The following is a 17,867-nucleotide window of genomic DNA, read 5'->3' as shown; positions in this document are numbered from 1 at the left end:
AATATAAGGCAGCAATGATCAGTCCTAACCTGATCTAAATGCTCGAGAAGGAGTAGGCTCAGTCTTCTCACTGATTGCTGTTATGATAAATGAGATTAGAAAATTGAATTTGTAATGTTATTGTAATCAAATGCTACTTTTTAAATTTATATATAGTTTATATATAGGACTCCATAAAAGATTTTGTTTATAAAATGGGTACAATTATTAGTAAGTTTTAAAATTATTGGTCTAATACATAAACTTGTATTGCCTTCAATATCAATCATTCATTTAATTTTTTATTGATATAATTTACATAACACAGAGTTCACCCTTTAGAGTGTTCAATTCAGCAGCTTTTAGTACATTCACAAAGTTTTGCATTGATCACCACTATCTAATTCTTGTTTGTCTGATTTTTTTATTATTAAAAAATGGAAAAACAAAAAAACAATTTTCATTCAATAAATATCATTTGATCCTTATACAGTTTTGTTACAGAAAGTGAAGTCCATGATTTTAGAATGATGGTAGTAATTTATCAACCAAGTAATCAGTTTTCACACAGTTTCAATAACTGCAGCAATTTCCTTGAACTGTCTGTAGAAATTCTGGAGAGAAAAAGGAAAAATAATATTAACTTAGCTTTTAGAGGATATGTAAGTAGTTCTTTTACTTATACTTGACCACTAAAGGCCATATGACATATTAAATTTGTTCAAGTTTATATCACTAACTATTATTATGGGAAAGTTATAAAAAAAACAAACAGGTGCAATTTGGTACCACAAGGACAAATACCATTGTAGAGTTGGATAATTAGCTCATAACTAAAATTTTTAAAAGCACAAAAGAAAGTTCTTTTATTAAATACCCAACACTGTACTAGGCAATGAAGGTAAAAACAAAAATGAGTTTGGGGAAGGGGGGCGCCTGGCTCATTTAGTTGGTAGAGCGTGCAACTCTTTTTTTTTTTAAGATTTTATTTATTTATTTATTCATTCATTCATTCATTCATTCATTCATTCATTTTAGAGAGGGAGAGCAGGTGGAGGGGCACAGGGGAAGGCAGAGGGACAAGCAGACCGTGCTGAGCGCAAAGCCTGATGCTGGGCTCAATCTCACGACCCTGATATCATGGCCTGAGCAGAAATCAAGAGTAAGATGCTCAAGCAACTGAGCCACCCAGACACCCACAGCATGCAGCTCTTTAAAAAAAAAAAGTTCAGGGACGCCTTGGTGGCTCAGTCGTTAAGCGTCTGCCTTCGGCTCAGGTCATGATCCCAGGGTCCTGGGATCAAGCCCTCCATCGGGCTCCCTGCTCAGCGGGAAGCCTGTTTCTCCCTCTCCCACTCCCCCTGCTTGTATTCCCTCTCTTGCTGTGTCCCTCTCTGTCAAATAAATAAATAAAATCTTTAAAAATATAAAAATAAAAAGTTCAGTTTCCAGGCTTCAAACCACTTTAAATCTAGTGAAAGACTGTTTTTCAGGGTGATAGGAGCTGTCTTCTTTAAGATATGGGTTTAGTTACAATAAGAAAGACCCAACACTGAAAATGGCTTATATGGGAGAAGCATATTTCCCTTTCATTTAAAAATTAAGCTGGTATGGTTGTTCTCCTATAAAAGTCATCTTTTTTTTTCCATCTCCCAAAATCTCTTCAGAGAGGAAGCAAACAAATTCTGTTTTCCTTTCTTCTCTACCTGCCGGGAAGCTAGGAGGCAAATTTGAAACTTAACTCCAGCAATTAGAATACTCTCTAATGATTTACAAATTTGCATTTTCCTTCTTATGTGGTCTTAATTCTCTATTTTGCTACTTAAGAGTATATATATTTCGTTTTAGTTTATATGTAAATTCATTAATGGAATGAAGCTATATACTGACAGTCAAAATTTCAGCTACAAGAAAGCTATAAATTAAAAGCTCGGGGCGCCTGGGTGGCTCAGTCGTTGAGCGTCTGCCTTCGGCTCAGGTCATGATCCCAGGGTCCTGGGATCAAGCCCTGCATCCGGCTCCCTGCTCGGCGGGAGGCTTGCTTCTCCCTCTCCCACTCCCCCTGCTTGTATTCCCTCTCTCGCTGTCTCTCTGTCAAATAAATAAATAAAATCTTTAAAAAAAAATAAAAGCTCAAAAAATGTTGCTATGCTCTCAGTCCTGCAATGTAACTAAAAGGCTCTGTTCCTGGTTAAAAGACATGTAAAAACAATCTTTAAAAGATCTGTCCCATTTGTGATTCTTTTCCTATAGGAAAAAAAATTCTTAGAGGTGGAATCAGAGAGCATGAATGCTATACAGAAAAATAAGAACGGAGCCAAGATTGTGAATATAATTCACAATATAAAGGAATGAAACCTGTATTTTTTTTTAAGTTGACTTGGTCCTTATATTCAGTTGAAGGCTATTCACATATCATAATATACTATATTTCCTTTTCGCCAAGACTTAATTCTTTCCAGGACGCTAATTAGCATTAAAATGTTGAATCTGTGATCATGGGTTTTTGTTCGAAAGCAGCGGTATCTTTTAAAAGAAAGAAATCAAAGGGAACAAAAACCCTTAAAATGTAATTTGTAAAAGAGAACTACCATATGATCCAGCAATCCTACTTCTGGGTATATATCCAAAGAAAATAAAATCACTACCTCAAGAGGTATCTATACTCCATGTTCTTTGCAGCATTACTCACAGTAGCTAAGGTATGGAAAGAACATAACTGTGTATTGACAGATGGATGCATTAAAAAATGTGGTGTGTGTATGTGTGTGTACACATATATACACACAATAGAATACTATTCATCCTTAAAAAGAAAGAAATCTGATATTTTTGACAACATGAATGAACTAGGAGGATATTATGCTAAATGAAATAAGCCAGACACAGATAAAATGTAGAACTCATAGTAACAAAAGAGTAGACAGTGGTTACCAGGGCTGGGGAGTAAGAGAAATGAGATGTTGGTCAAAGGTACAAACTCAGTTTTAAGATGTGTAAGTTCTGGAGACCTAATGTATAGTATGGTGACTATAGTTAATAATAATGTATTGTGTACTTGAAATTTGCTAAGAGAGTAGATCTCAAGTGTTTTTACCACACAGATACATAAAAAAGGTAGCCATATTAGGTAGTGGATATGTTAATTAACTTGATTGTGGTAATCATTTCTCAATCTCAATCATTTCTCAATCAAAACATCACATCATATACCTGAAATACATACAATTTTTGTTAACTATAGCTCAATAATGCTAGGGGAAGAGTGTAGTCTGTAAAAGAAGAAATCAAAAGTATCTTAAAGAGGTATATAAGAGGCTTTTCTTAAAAGGTAAGCCTAGGACCAATAGATTTTTAGTTTTACAAAGAATTCTTACTATATTTCCATTGCATTTACTTGGTTGGTTGGTTGTTTTTTAGAGTACTTTACTCTTCTTAGAGTACTAACTATTGTGAGGATTCTTAAGTATTCACTCACCAAAGCAATCAAAACAAAAACAAAACTCTAAGGTCAGTTAAAGTAGTCAATGATAAAAACATTTCCTTGAATGTACCTTTAAAAGAAAATCTAATTTTTCACTCAACCTCTTTTTTTCTTCCTTGCTTACAGAAAAGAAGTAGAAATGATAGTATGAATAAGAGAACTCTACATATAAACCACTGAGTTATTCAAATCTCTAATTGATAAAACTACCATCACGTACTGTTACTCTGATCAGCATTTTATAAACATTATTAATCAGAAAATTGAGGGTCAAGACCACTGTTCAAAGATAAGATTCATTTAGCTTATCATTCCTGAATATTAAGCCTAAAAAGAATAAGAGTAAAATAGTTAAATGCAAAGTAAATATCCTGCCAGAGAAGATGAAAATGTCGTAAATATATTCACAGAAGGGGAGTACTGTGAAAGTGATCAAATATGACAGTACACCAATTCAGCATTATATTGAAAATATTGAAATGTATCAAATTCCCAAAGAAAACAAATTCAGATCTTTTGTGTGTAAATAAAAACAATTAAAAGTTTCCCTTAAGAAAGATTTTATACATATTTAAGTAGCAATTACAGAACAATGAACTACAGCTGAATGAGTGAAATCACAAACCTGAAACTGTGGAATTGTCATTTCAAAGGACTTGTTCTTTACTTGGCCTGAATGATCTGCCACTTTCAGCAGCACGGCAACATAAGGATCCTTAAGAGACCTGCAACTGTCCGAGCTCACGGCCATACCCAGCTTCCACTGAAAATCTACAAGCTATAATGAAACGTTACAGAACAATACATTGGTAATAATATTGCCATGAATGCAGTTATTTATTCAATTTTACTGCTCTCACATTGAACTTTTAGTTTCAATGCCAGTCACAGTAAAAGAAAATATCTTCATTTTAATATTGCTAGGGCAACAATAATCAAATAAAAATGAAGAGAGGCAATACGGGATGTAAACAGAGTTGGAAAACAACACTGTCATAATTACAATAGTAAAACACACACACACACACCCATCTTCACCAGATGTATAACGGAAGTAGAAGGAAGATGTGGTAAAATTGCTGGTTTTCCCTCCATTTTGCTCCTGCATTTAAGGGGACTACAAATGCTTTGTGGCCTCTCTCACATCACTCTCCTGTCCCCATTCCACAACCCGAAATCCTAAAATGGAAGATGAGTTACATACCATCTTCATATGTGGCTGGGACCCACATGGGAATCATTCCAGTTTCCTCTCTCACCCTGGTCCTCCACCTGCAGCCTGACACGAGCATAAGCACTGGGTGATAAGGTGGTTTTAGATTTCATCACTGTTGATGATGAACACCTGTCAGGTGATGTGCTAGGTAGTTCACATGTATTAAATGCCTCACTGAATCATCATAACATTATGGGCTATTATTTCCATTTTGCAGATGACAAACTGAATTTCAGAGATCTTAGATAAAGTGTGCAAGATCACACATTTCTGTGATCAGAACTGAAACCAAAGTCCGTTTGGCTCCAAGGATTACATGCTTATTGACTACTGGCTGCCTTAATACTTTTTTTTTTTTTTTTTTTTTTTTTACAGATTTTATTTATTTGACAGCGAGAGAGGGAACACAAGCGGGGGAGTGGGAGAGGGAGAAGCAGGTCTCCCACGGAGCAGGGAGCCCGATGCGGGGCTCGATCCCAGGACCCCGGGATCATGACCTGAGCCGAAGGCAGATGCCTAACGACTGAGCCACCCAGGTGCACCTGCCTTAATACTTTTAATCGAATTTCTGTCAATGATTGCTCAGTGTTCTGGGGCATAAAACAGGATTGGATAAATGCAGTCTTAACACTGACTAAAAAACATAAGACGGTGAGTGGAGGAATTTTGTTTCTTGTTTTCAAAGCTTAAACAAATAAATGGTACACAGCAGGCACTCACAAAAAATACTTGTTGATTGATACTTTTTGCTATCAAATTAATGCTGATAGGGCAAAAAGCTTTGCTTATTAATAAACCTTTTTATAAAACTTGGGATCTTTTATAAACAAGACTCATCTATATACTGCCTACAGGAGACAAGCTCTCAAAGTAAGAAGGCAAATAGACTAAAAATGGAAGGGATGGAAAAAGATATTCCATGCAAACGGAAACCAAAGAAAGCTGGGGTAACTACACTTATTGTCAGATAAAATAGACTTTAAAGATTTTTTTTTTTTTTTTTTTATTTGAGAGAGAGAGAATGAGAGACAGAGAGCATGAGAGGGAGGAGGGTCGGAGGGAGAAGCAGACTCCCCGCCGAGCAGGGAGCCCGATGCGGGACTCGATCCCGGGACTCCAGGATCATGACCTGAGCTGAAGGCAGTCACCCAACCAACTGAGCCACCCAGGCGTCCCTAAAATAGACTTTAAAACGACGACTGTAATAAGAAACAAAAAAGCAAGTTACATAATGAAAAAGGGCTCAATCCAACAAGAAGATATAACGTGTAAATATTTATGCACCCAACATAGGAGCACCTAAATAGACAAAGCAAATATTAACAGACCCAGAGGAAGAGAGAGACAGCAGTACAATGATACTAGAAGACTTTAATACCCCTCTTACATCAATGGATAGAACATCCAGACAGAAAATCAATAAGGAAACATCAGCCTTAAACAACATGTTACAACAGATGGGACTTAACAGATATTTACAGAACATTCCATCCAAAAGCAACACAATACACATCTTCCCGAGTGCACATGGAACATTTGCTAAGACATATCTTTGTTAGGACAAAGAAAGTCTTAATTTAAGAGGACTGAAATCCTATCAAGCATCTTTTCTGACCACATAGTATGAAACTAGACATTCATTACAAGGGAAAAAACCTAGAAAATTCACAAATATGTGGAGACATAACAACATGCTACTGAATAATCAATGGGTCAAAGAAGAAATCAAAAGAAATTTAAAAAATACCTGAGACAAAGAAAAATGAAAATTTAATATGCCAAAATTTATGGGATCGCAAAAGCAGTTCTCAGATGGAAGTTCACAGAAATAAATGCTTACCTCAAGAAACAAGAAAGGTCTCAACAAGCTAACTTTACACCTCAAGAAAATAGAGGGGCACCTGGGTGGCTCAGTCAGTCAAGCGTCTGACTCCGGATTTCGGCTCAGGTAACGATCCCAAGACCCTAGGATCTAGATCTGCCTGGGGCTCCCTGCACAGCAGGGAGTCTGCTTCTCCACCTCCCACCTCTCCTTCTGCCCCTCCCCCATTCATGCTCGCTCTCTCTCTCTCTCTCTCTCTCTCTCTCTCTCTAATAAGTAAATAAAGTCTTTTAAAAAATTGGAGACACAGAATCTACAGATTCAATGCAATCCCTATCAAAATTCCAAAGATATTTTTCACAGAAATAGAAAAAAATCTAAAATAAGTATGAAACCAGAGAAGACCCCAAATGGCCAAAGGAAATTCTGAGAAAGAACAAAGCTGGAGACATCATGCTCTCTGGTTTCAAACTATATTACAAAGCTATAATAATTTTTATAGCACTGGCATGAAAAGAGACACATAGATTAATGGAACATAATAGGGAGCCCAAAAATAAACCCATGCATATGTCGTCAATTAATATACGACAGGGAGGCCAGAAAGACAGTGGTGAAAGGACAGTATCTTCAACAAATAATATTGGGAAAACTGAACAGCCACATGCAAAAGAAGGAAACTTGACCACTATATCATACCATACACAAAAATTTCCTCAAAATGGATTAACGACTTGAAAATAAGACCTGAAACCATAAAACTCCAAGAAGAAAATGTAGGCAGTAAGTTCCTTGACATAGAAATCTTGGTGATGATTTTTTGAATCTGACACCAAAAGCAAAAGCAACAAAAGCAAAAGTAAACAAGTGGGACTACATTAAACTGAAAGCTTCTGCACAGCAAAGTAGCTATATTCATAATAGCCCTAAACTGAAACCACCCAAATGTTCATCAGTCGTTAGATAAATATGTACAGCAATGAACTTCAGCTACATTTAACACCAAAATGTTGAAAGAAACAAGTCAAAAGTTATGTGATTCCATTCACTTAAACTTGAGAAACAGGAAATACAATATTGTTTAAGGCTGCATACACAGGTGGAAGAACTATACATAGAGGCAAGAATGTGATTATCACAAAAGGATCATTACCTCTAGAAAGGAGAGAAGGGAGAGGTTTGATTGAGGAAGGGCATGTGGTGGGCTTCTGGGGCACCAGTAATACTCCATTTCTTGAACTTGATTGTGGTTACAAAGGTGTTCGCTTTAAAATTATTCATTAAGCTGTCCATGGTAATGTACTTTTTTTGCATATGTTATCTTGTAAGTATCAGGTGGGGGGAGTGAATATAAATCAGTGAATACAAACCATATATATATTTTTTTAAAGATTCTATTTATTTGACAGAGAGAGACACAGCGAGAGAGGGAACACAAGCGGGGGGAGTGGGAGACGGAGAAGCAGGCTTCCCGCCGAGCAGGGAGCCTGATGTGAGGCTCAATCCCAGGACCCTGGGATCATGACCTGAGCAGAAGGCAGATGCTTAACGACTGAGCCACCCAGGCGCCCTTACAAACCATATTTCTGGTTGAAAGGAAAAACTTATCATAGGCTACAGTAATCAAAGGAATGCTTTACAGAGAGCATAAGCTTTCAGCTCAGTTTTGAAGACTAAACAGAACTGAAATGGAGAAGAAAATGTGTCTTTATATATTCCAGAAATACACACCTAACAAAGAATAAGTGCTTAATAAATATTAAGCTGAACCAACTAGAGATGGAAAGAGTCAATATCTGTTGTAAGAGAGCATTTAACTGTGTTAAAGTAGATGGCTCCTGTAAGGAAGTATGGAAGATAAAGCTGAAAAAAGAGATGAAGAAGCCAATAATTCTTTTCAAATTGTCAGTTTTCAGAGGTTTTCAAAGTATTCCCATATACTTTATCTTATGGAAAATATGTTAAGTCACTTAAACTTTTCCTGTATGCAATGGGAACTCACTGAATTTTTTTCAGTAAAGGTAAGGATATGAAAGTATTGATTAAAAAATATTCATCTGATGGCAGCAGAATACAATAATCCAGGTATGAAGTTTTAAGTGCCTGAACTAAGGTGGTAACTAGTAGGATTAAGCTGATCCTTAAAGAATGAATCAGCAGGCCCTGATGTTTTTCTTCACAATTATGGGAGATCAAAGACAACTATGAAAATCTGAGTACAGATGACAGGGAGAATGTTGATATCATGTTACCAATCAGACTTTATATAAGTCCAAAGGTATTATCAAGTGGGGATAGAGGATATTTAAATAGGAATGTTCAATAAGTGGCTAAAAATCCAATAACAGAATCTAAGGGAGTTCGTGATTAGAGATATAGTTTTTATATGAGATCAATGGTGATATCCAAAAATTTAATTCAGAGCACTTTTTAAACTTATTCAGCCTGCACAATTTCTTGATGATTTACTGTCTACAGGAAAATGGTAGAGAAAATCATTACTCACTTGACTCTGAGTCTGAAATAAAACTCTGGATTATTTAGAACATTTCAAACAGAAAATCAATTAAGGAACGCAATGTTGGAATCCACTGACAAATTACAATGGTGAAACTGTCAGGTGAGGAAATTAGGAGAGCTACCATCCAGACACTCACTGTGCAAAATGAGTACTCATGAGTAAGAGAAAGCTGGGATTCAGTTTATGATTCTAAAACTGAACATTTAAATGCAAATTAAAAGCAAATTTTCTAATAAATGTGGTTTAGCCTTAAATAGGAATTAATTAACTGCATTGGAGATTTTAACAAGAAAAGAATAAAAGAGAAAAATCAGAAGAGAGCACACTTATCATTATGGAGGATATTAAGAATGGAATAATAGGGGCGCCTGGGTGGCTCAGTCGTTAAGCATCTGCCTTCGGCTCAGGTCATGATCCCAGCGTCCTGGGATCCAGCACTGCATCAGGCTCCCTGCTCAGCAGGAAGCCAGCTTCTCCCTCTCCCACTCCCCCTTTTTGTGTTCCCTCTCTCGCTGTGTCTCTCTCTGTCAAATAAATAAATAAAATCTTTAAAAAACAAAAAAAGGGATAGAATAATAAAGCCTCTCAACTATTGTAGAGTTAAGAAAATGATTTAAAAAGGAAAATGTACAAAGAAAAAAAAACTAGTAGTGAAAAAATATAAAAACATCCCAAAGTAAAATGAATACAAAGAGGGACACCTGGGTGGCTCAGTCGGTTAAGTGTCTGCCTTCAGCTCAGGTCATAATCCCAGAGTCCTGGGATTGAGTCCTGTGTTGGGCTCCTTGCTCAGTGGGGAGCCTGTTTCTCCCTCTGCTTGCCTCTCTCTCTCTCTCTCTCATTCTCTGGCAAATAAATAAATAAAATCTTTTAAAATAATGATACAAATAAGAAAAATAATCTCAAAACAAATATATATTAAAAGGTAAACAAAGAAATTAGCTATAGTCACTTTAGTGTGACTAAAAATTTAATTGATCTGGGGGCGCCTGGGTGGCTCAGTTGGTTGAGCGTCTGACTTCAGCTCAGGTCTTGATCTCAGGGTCCTGGGATAGAGCCCCATGTCCAGCTCCGTACTCAGCGGGGAGTCTGTTCCTCCCTCTCCCTGTGCCCTTACCCCCACTCATGCACACACACACACACACACACACTCTCTCTCTCTCTCTCTCTCAAATAAAATCTTTTAAAAAATTAATTGATATGGTAGCTGCAGTTATTAACGTAAAGACATCATATAAAAACTATAATGAAAAATACTGATAAAGACCATTTCAGTTTAATATTAATTTTTTCAAAATACAACATACATTAGAAAAACAATCATGCACTACTCCATCCTAAAAACTATTTTCTTATTTCTAGTCTTTGTATGTAATTTTTATAGCTAGAGTCATAAAATACCTACTTTTATGTTCTCTCCTTTTTAAAATGAAAGTCTGCCAATGGAAGGAATGTTAAGTATTCTGCACACATTAACCTCTCTCAAAAGTAACTATGAGGAAAAGACTGATCAAATAACTCATCCAAGGATACAAAACTAGTATAGCTGCTATCCCAACCCTAATCTTTCTGATTCCATATTCTATGCAGTTTTCATTATACCTAGCTGCAACATTACTACTTGGAATTAAATTAAGTTCTAGTAGGTCAAGAAAGTAAATAGGTCTAGGATGGCATGAGAATATCATCTTCTACATGCTAGAACCAAGCTGTCCAATACAGTAGCCATAACCCAAATGAGTATTTAAATTAATAAAATAAAAAATTTCACTTCCTCAGTTGCACTAGTCACATATCAAATGCTCAACAGTTACATCTGGCTAGTGTTACCATACCGGACAGTGCCTACATAGAACATTTCCACCATCACAGAAAGTTCTATCGGACAGTGCTATGCTACACTCTTGTGTTTATACATGGAAATTAAGGCATGAATTATTAGCAAATTTCTACTTGAGAATTCCTATTACTCTAGTCCAAGTATACAACATTTGCTAAGTCATTAGCCTTCCTCATCTTGTTTACTGATACCTTTATCCATACTCTGCTTTTTAATTTTCTCAACAGCACTCATCATTATCTGAAATTATCAAGTTTACTTATTACCTGTCTCCCCAAGGAAATTCAAACTTCCTAAGAGCAAGAGCATTATCCAATTTACTACTGAATCTACTACAACATATGTGGTACAAAGTGAATGTTCAAATAAATATTTGTTGAACTAATATGTTTGGAACTTCTGGAGCATGTGGTAACTGGTCTCCAAAGATAGCTTCAAACAATTAGTGTCACCCCTCCTGTACATACATGTCACTCCTCACTTAAGTGGAGCTTATTTTCCCTCTGCACCATTCTGAGCTGTCTCTGTGATTACTTTGACCAGCAGAATATGGCAGAAGAGGCTTTCTGGAATTCTTGAGCCTAGGCCTTAGGAGAACTGTCTGCCTCCTTCTTTATGGAATGCTGGCTCTTGGGACTCTCCCTCTTGAAACCCAGCTACCTTAAGGTGAACAGCCATGTAGGGAGAAGAACCAAGTCACTCCAATTATCAGCTCTAGCTGAGCTCTTAGCCAATGTCATCACCAGCTATGTAGGTGAGCCCTCTGGGTTTCTGGCTCAATTAGGCTCCCAGATGATAGGGAGTAGAAGCTACCACGTAGCTAAGCCTGATGTCCTGAAAGATCATTAAACTGTTATTTCAAGTCACTAAGTTTTGGGTAGTTTATTACACAGCAATAGGTAACTAAAGCGGGGCAAACATAACTGGCTGAAAATAACTTTGTCAATAAATTTAATATATGACATCAAAATGTATTCTCATAACTTCTTTAATCTGAAATATATTAGTTTCTAGAAATCTTAGCAAAAACAACTAAAAGATATTTCAGATTTGGTTTGTGTAACCTGTTACCTCTGAGAGATGTTAATACGTCCAGTACAAATAATACAGAAAAATAAAGCCTTTCCCATTAAACACATTCACTACTAATAAATTCATAGTACATATGCCCTCCAACACCAGACATATTGGTGTTTCTAATTTCTAGTCTTTGTATGTAATTTTTATAGCTAGAGTCATAAAATACCTACTTTTATGTTCTCTCCTTTTTAAAATGAAAGTCTGCTCCAACATTTCCTCAAAAATGTTTTTCATCCTCAGGGCGCCTGGGTGGCTCAGTCGTTAAGCGTCTGCCTTCGCTCAGGTCATGATCCCAGGGTCCTGGGATCGAGCCCTGCATCGGGCTCCCTGCTCCGCGGGGAGCCTGCTTCTCCCTGTCCCACTGCCCCCGCTTGTGTTCCCGCTCTCGCTGTGTGTCTGTATTTATTTATTTATTTATAAATAAATAAAATCTGGGGCGCCTGGGTGGCTCAGTCGTTAAGCGTCTGCCTTCGGCTCAGGTCATGATCCCAGGGTCCTGGGATCGAGCCCCACATCGGGCTCCCTGCTCTGTGGGAAGCCTGCTTCTCCCTCTTCCACTCCCCCTGCTTGTGTTCCCTCTCCCGCTACAACATATGTGGTACAAAGTGAATGTTCAAATAAATATTTGTTGAACTAATATGTTTGGAACTTCTGGAGCATGTGGTAACTGATGTCTCTGTCAAATAAATAAATAAAATCTTTAAATAAATAAATAAAATCTTAAAAAAAAAATGTTTTCATCCTCATTTCATTTCTACTGATGACCCCCATTCCCCTAAACGGGTTTGAAACGTTGGTCAACTTTGATTTTTCTCAAAATACGTAACAATTGGTAGGCATTCAAGATTTTATTTTAGCCAATGCCAAGATTTATTCCCTTCTTCCCAATCTCATTGCTACAGACCTACACAAATAGTTTTGGTTTTGGTTTTGTTTTTTTAATCTTGCCTTAAATTTTACTGCAGCCTCGTAATTAGTTTCTTTCCTAGGTCTTTGTTGGCTCCAATCCAGACTATGGTCTCTAAATACTGTTTATAGATTAACCAAATCTAATATCACAGGTCAAAACTTGTAAAGTTTACTGCCTCATGAGCTAGTTACCAAGTACTTGAGTTATCTCCCAGCACAGTCCCCGTTTTCCCACTCGTCCTCAAATAGGACTGCATCCCTTTTTTAAATTTGCATTCAGCCTTTATACCTTTGCTCATAGTGCTCATTCCACTTGCAATATAATTCTCAAACATCTACTTAAAACTCCTCTCAAAATCTATTTGCTCTGGGCGCCTGGGTGGGTCAGTCGGTTAAGCATCTGCCTTCGGCTCAGGTCATGATCCCAGGGTCCTGGGATCGAGCCCCGCATCGGGCTCCCTGCTCAGCAGGAAGCCTGCTTCTCCCTCTCCCACTCCTCCTGCTAGTGTTCCCTCTCTCGCTGTCTCTCTCTGTCAAATAAATAAATAAAATCTTTAAAAAAAAAATTCTACTTGCTCTGTGAAGTCTTTCCTAGTTTACTCAAACTTTCTATGAATATTCACGTCATTTCTTACACCCTACCACCTAGAACATTCTGCCTTGTATAGGTGGATTTGTCTCCAACCCCCACATCCACTAGACTGTAAACTCTTTGAGGGCAGTTCATACATCAACACATGTACACAGAAGAACAAAAACAGTTATACATTTATGAACCACTATATAAAATGTACAAGTTTAAGTCACTATGTCTCATATATAGGAAGAGGGAAAATGGCACGAGAATTGAGTGTTAACAGAACATCTTACTTTTGATTTATACCATAACACTGGCAAGGAAAGCAATAAAAGTGGCAGCAGTAGGAATAATCATTCATCTATGATGAAGCGTTCTAATTAGACATCCAAAAGAAAATCATAAACTACTTTGAAACAATGATTATAAGTATTAGAACTGTGTAGTAATGGATAATCTGAGACCTCTGGTGCTGGGTAATATAGCACTATGATTTGTTCAAAGTAACAAGCTCAAATTCTGAAGTCAGACCACCTGATTTGAATCTCAGTTCCCCTATCTTTTAACCATGTGGCTATGGACAAGTTACAATATGCTCCTATATTCAATAAGAATTTACTAAAGAATACTATGTTCTAGCCACTGGGGATATAAAAAAGAATAAAACAAAGTCCCTGACCTCAGGACCTTGCCGTCTAGTGGGGAAGACAAGACAATAAACAAATAAATACAAAAAGTGTAAAAAAAAAAAAAAATGCAGAATAAGAGAGCGAGTGACCAGGAAGGCTATTTAGGTAGAACCTGGGAGAGACTTCTTTGAGGAGTGGCTTTTGAGTAGAAAGGGAACAGAATAAAGGAAAGGAAAAAGCCACATGAACCTCTGGAAAAAAGAACATTCTGGACAGAGAGGTAGAAGCATGCCTGACATGAACAGGGAACAACAATGATGCCCATGTAGCTGGACTGGCATGAACTAAAAGAGTAGTAAGAGATGAGGAATCAGTTTTTGAATGGCCTTGCGGGCCATGGTCTATGTAAGACTTTTTCCTAGTGTGACAGGAATCACTTAAAAAAGTCTATGAGCAGAAAGGCATGGTCTAACTTAAGACTGCAAAAGGCTCATCCAAATTGCTGGATAGGGCATTAAGTTTAAGAAGGAAAGCAAGGAGACCCAATTGGGAGCCTACTGCAAAGTAGTCTAGGCAAGAGGATGGAGGGTTGCACTTAGGTGGTAGGGAAGATGAATTTAGAGAATATTTTAAAGGTGGGGAGAACAGTCAGTATGCTGATGGATAGTATGGGGGGTCATGAACTCTCACTGGACCTACAGTCCCAATTAACCTGGCTAATTCATACACTGGTGAGAAATACCTAAACAAAGAGAGAAGGTGTTATAGCTCAAGCCTAAATATTAGTTTTATCTGGTGCATACTACAAACATAAATGACGTATAATTGGGTAATGGATTTTTTTCCCTCAACAATATTCTTGAATAATCATTTTCTTCTATCAGTGCATTTAAAACTGCATCATGAACTATGAATAAAAATGTTCAATTTAGGAGTTCCTGGAGGTAAAACTCATGAAAGTGTGAGGGCGTTTCCTACCCCTGCTCCCCCAATGACTAGGTTCTTGAAATTTTCACTCTCAGAATTGCCTCTAAGCACTTTATCAATTATACTTTAGGTTTTCCTACCCTCTCACTGGTTTCCACACATTTCTATTCTGGGAAGTTGTAATTCTCTGTATTCACCTCTGTCTCTCCAATTTGGGGGTAGAAATTTGCCTTAGGATCTCTGATGGATCCAAGAGCTGTTAATTCTTCAGTTTGTTCAGCTTTTTGTTTTTATGATGAAGTGATGTCTTCCATATTCCAAGCTCCTAACATGCCAGACTAGAAACTGTATGTCTAGCACTCTCTTCATAAGGGCTTTAAACATCTTTTGTTAGACTGATTGCAAGGTACTTTATAATTTATGTTGTAAATGATGTCTTTTATAAAAATATTTTTCAGCTCTGTGTCAAGTTAGATAAACAATTGAATGAATCACCTTGCTAAAGTCTCACACATTCTAATGTTTGTAAATTATCCTGGTGTTTTGTTTTGTTTTGTCTTGGCTTCTTTGTAAACAATCCTATAACCTGTCAATGATTCCACGGAAGGAATGAGAAGTAGGCTGAAAACAGCTCCCCCTTCACCTGACCAAATGTCCACATTCCAACCTCCAAATTTTGTGAATATGTTCTTTTGTATGACAAAACAGACTTTGTAGATACAACTAAATTAAGGATCTTGAGGTTGAGAGATTTTTCCTGAATTATCCAAGTAGGCCCAACATAATATGGGTCCTTATGAGGAGGCAAAGTTTTAGAGTCAGAGAAAGCATTGTGGTGATGGTAATAGAACAAGAAGTGATAATGTGATGACGGAAGCAAAGGTTGGAATGCTGTGCTTCGAAGAAAGTAGAGACCACAAGCCAAGGAATGCAGACAGCCTCTACAAGCTGGAAAAGAAAAGGAAATAAACTCTCCCCTAGAGCTTCCAGAAGGAACACATCCTGGCCAACACTTTGATTTTAGCCCCACAAAACTAACTTTGGACTTCCAACCTCCAGAACTCAGATAATAAATCTGTGTTGTTTTAAACACCACCGCCCCCCCCCCCCAAAAGAGTTCAATTTTTAAAAGTCTATAATCAACATAATTCAGTTTCAGGATATCTTACTCAAAAAACATAAAATTTAGTGTAAGTGGATAAAAAGACTTATGAAAGATTGAATCAAAGTGCACTAACTCAGTAACTCTGAGCAAACAGATAAGGGGGTTAGTTAATCTTTCTGAGTTCCCCTACCTCCCAGGAATCCTGAAAAGCAACAGCTGCTGGAGAAAGATGACAGAGAGCAGCCAACAGACGTCTCTCTGCCATCGTACTCCCCTTATTTCTTATCTCAACCCTTTCTTATATTTTGTTTGGGCCTGGGAAACTCCTGACCTAAAATGCTCTAGTTTTCGTACTCTTCTTCTGGGAAATGTGTTAAATTTTTTTCTAAAAATAAGTTATTTTTTATTTATTTTTTAAAATTAACATATCATGTATTCTTTGTTTCAGGATAAAAGTAAGGAACACTTAGAACAAGGAGGCGTAAGATATACTTAAAAATTCAAATTCCTTTTTCTGGCATAAAAAATGTAGACATTGAAAATTAAAGAGGTATACTTTCCATCATCAAAATACCTCGTTTAAAGGCCAAGAAAATGTCTGCAGTGCTATCTTTGTAGATTTTAACAATTTCTTGTCTTTCTGTATCACATTCTAAAATACTGCGTACGTAGCTTTGAAAAAACGGTCACCAAGAACAATTGCTCGGTACTCTTTGGGCTGCAGGGGGTGGAGGAGCTTAAATTACAACGGCAGCAGCTACTGTGGCAGGTGCACAGCGGAAGGAGCAGTGCAGGGCGGCGGGATGAAAGTCACAGACTCGCAGACACAGGCCTCGGACTGGGGGGACTGCTGGGCAAGGCCCGCGGTGGCATCGTCCCCCCGCGCCAGCGGCAGGGGGCGGGCCAGGTGCTACCGCCCGCCGCTTGCCCAGCTGACGCTGGCTGAGGGCGGGGCGGCCATTCACTCACCTGGTTGGTGACCTGAAATGAAGGCAGAAAACACGATTTAGGGAAAGATCCCTCTAGCTCCAGAGCCCCGATGCCCCGGCTCCTCTCAGGCCAGGACTCACCTCGGACTTCGCATCCAGTCGCGGCTCGCTGCAGCCCTCCATCGCAAGCGTCTAGGGCTCGGACCCCCGATTGATCAGGCGCACCGTCCCCCGGCCGCCAGCACTTCCGCTTCCTCCTCCCGCCCCCTCGCGGCCTGGCGCACGCAGCGGAAGTGGGGGCGCGGCAACAACCGTATTTGTGTAACTCCCCTTAGTGTCAATTAAACATCAGTTTCAAGGAGATACTCAGCAACAGGGACATTTCTGTGGGGAAAAGGTCCGAAGATTTTGGAGATACCTTGTGAAGGGAAGGACAGATCAATTTAAGGAACCCTTCTGACCTGTAGACATGGACTCTTCCCGTCTGCCCCGCCCCCTCCCCCCCACAAGCGCCTTCTGCGCGCTCGCAAACCGGCGGCCGCACAGTTGATCCCCAGGTGTAAAAAACAGCTGGACGACCACACTCTTTCGCCGTCGAAGTCTTTGGACAGGGAGATGCCAATTGGAAACTATATGATTCGCTTTTGTCACTCGGATTTACTTCACTGGCCCAGCTGCTGGTGGGGTGGGGATGCTTTTCTTTACCAAGCTGCCACTGACCTACTCCAGCTCTCAACCTGACCTACGGGGATACCTTCTCATCTGGTCTTCCTTCTTTCCCCCTACGCTTCTCACATCTGTTCTACACAGTAGCTAAAGCGATTTTTTTCTCGCCAACTTTTTATTTTG

At 38.4% G+C, this 17,867-nt stretch overlaps 1 protein-coding gene across 2 annotated transcripts; it reads right to left on the bottom strand.

Moving 5' to 3' along the window:
* Nucleotides 1-261: 261 nt before the first annotated feature.
* COMMD6 (COMM domain containing 6) lies at nucleotides 262-17,304 on the bottom strand. Of its 2 annotated transcripts, XM_035003231.1 has the most exons (4): nucleotides 17,160-17,304; nucleotides 17,059-17,070; nucleotides 4,089-4,241; nucleotides 262-593 (listed from the first exon to the last, which is right to left on the bottom strand). In XM_035003231.1, the coding sequence occupies exons 1-4, from the start codon at nucleotides 17,199-17,201 to the stop codon at nucleotides 543-545; spliced, it is 258 nt and encodes an 85-aa protein (XP_034859122.1). In that variant the 5' UTR covers nucleotides 17,202-17,304; the 3' UTR covers nucleotides 262-542. The 2 variants fall into 2 exon arrangements, with proteins under 2 accessions (XP_034859122.1, XP_034859123.1); XM_035003232.1 differs by lacking the exon at nucleotides 17,059-17,070 and having other exon boundaries at nucleotides 17,160-17,268.
* Nucleotides 17,305-17,867: the final 563 nt, after the last annotated feature.

The sequence above is a fragment of the Mirounga leonina genome, unplaced genomic scaffold, assembly GCF_011800145.1.
Source record: "Mirounga leonina isolate KUSES-001 unplaced genomic scaffold, KU_Mleo_1.0 Mir_127, whole genome shotgun sequence".
NCBI lineage: Eukaryota > Metazoa > Chordata > Mammalia > Carnivora > Phocidae > Mirounga > Mirounga leonina.
Note: the sequence above shows the minus strand (reverse complement) of the source record. Positions and strands in the feature narration are given on the sequence as shown.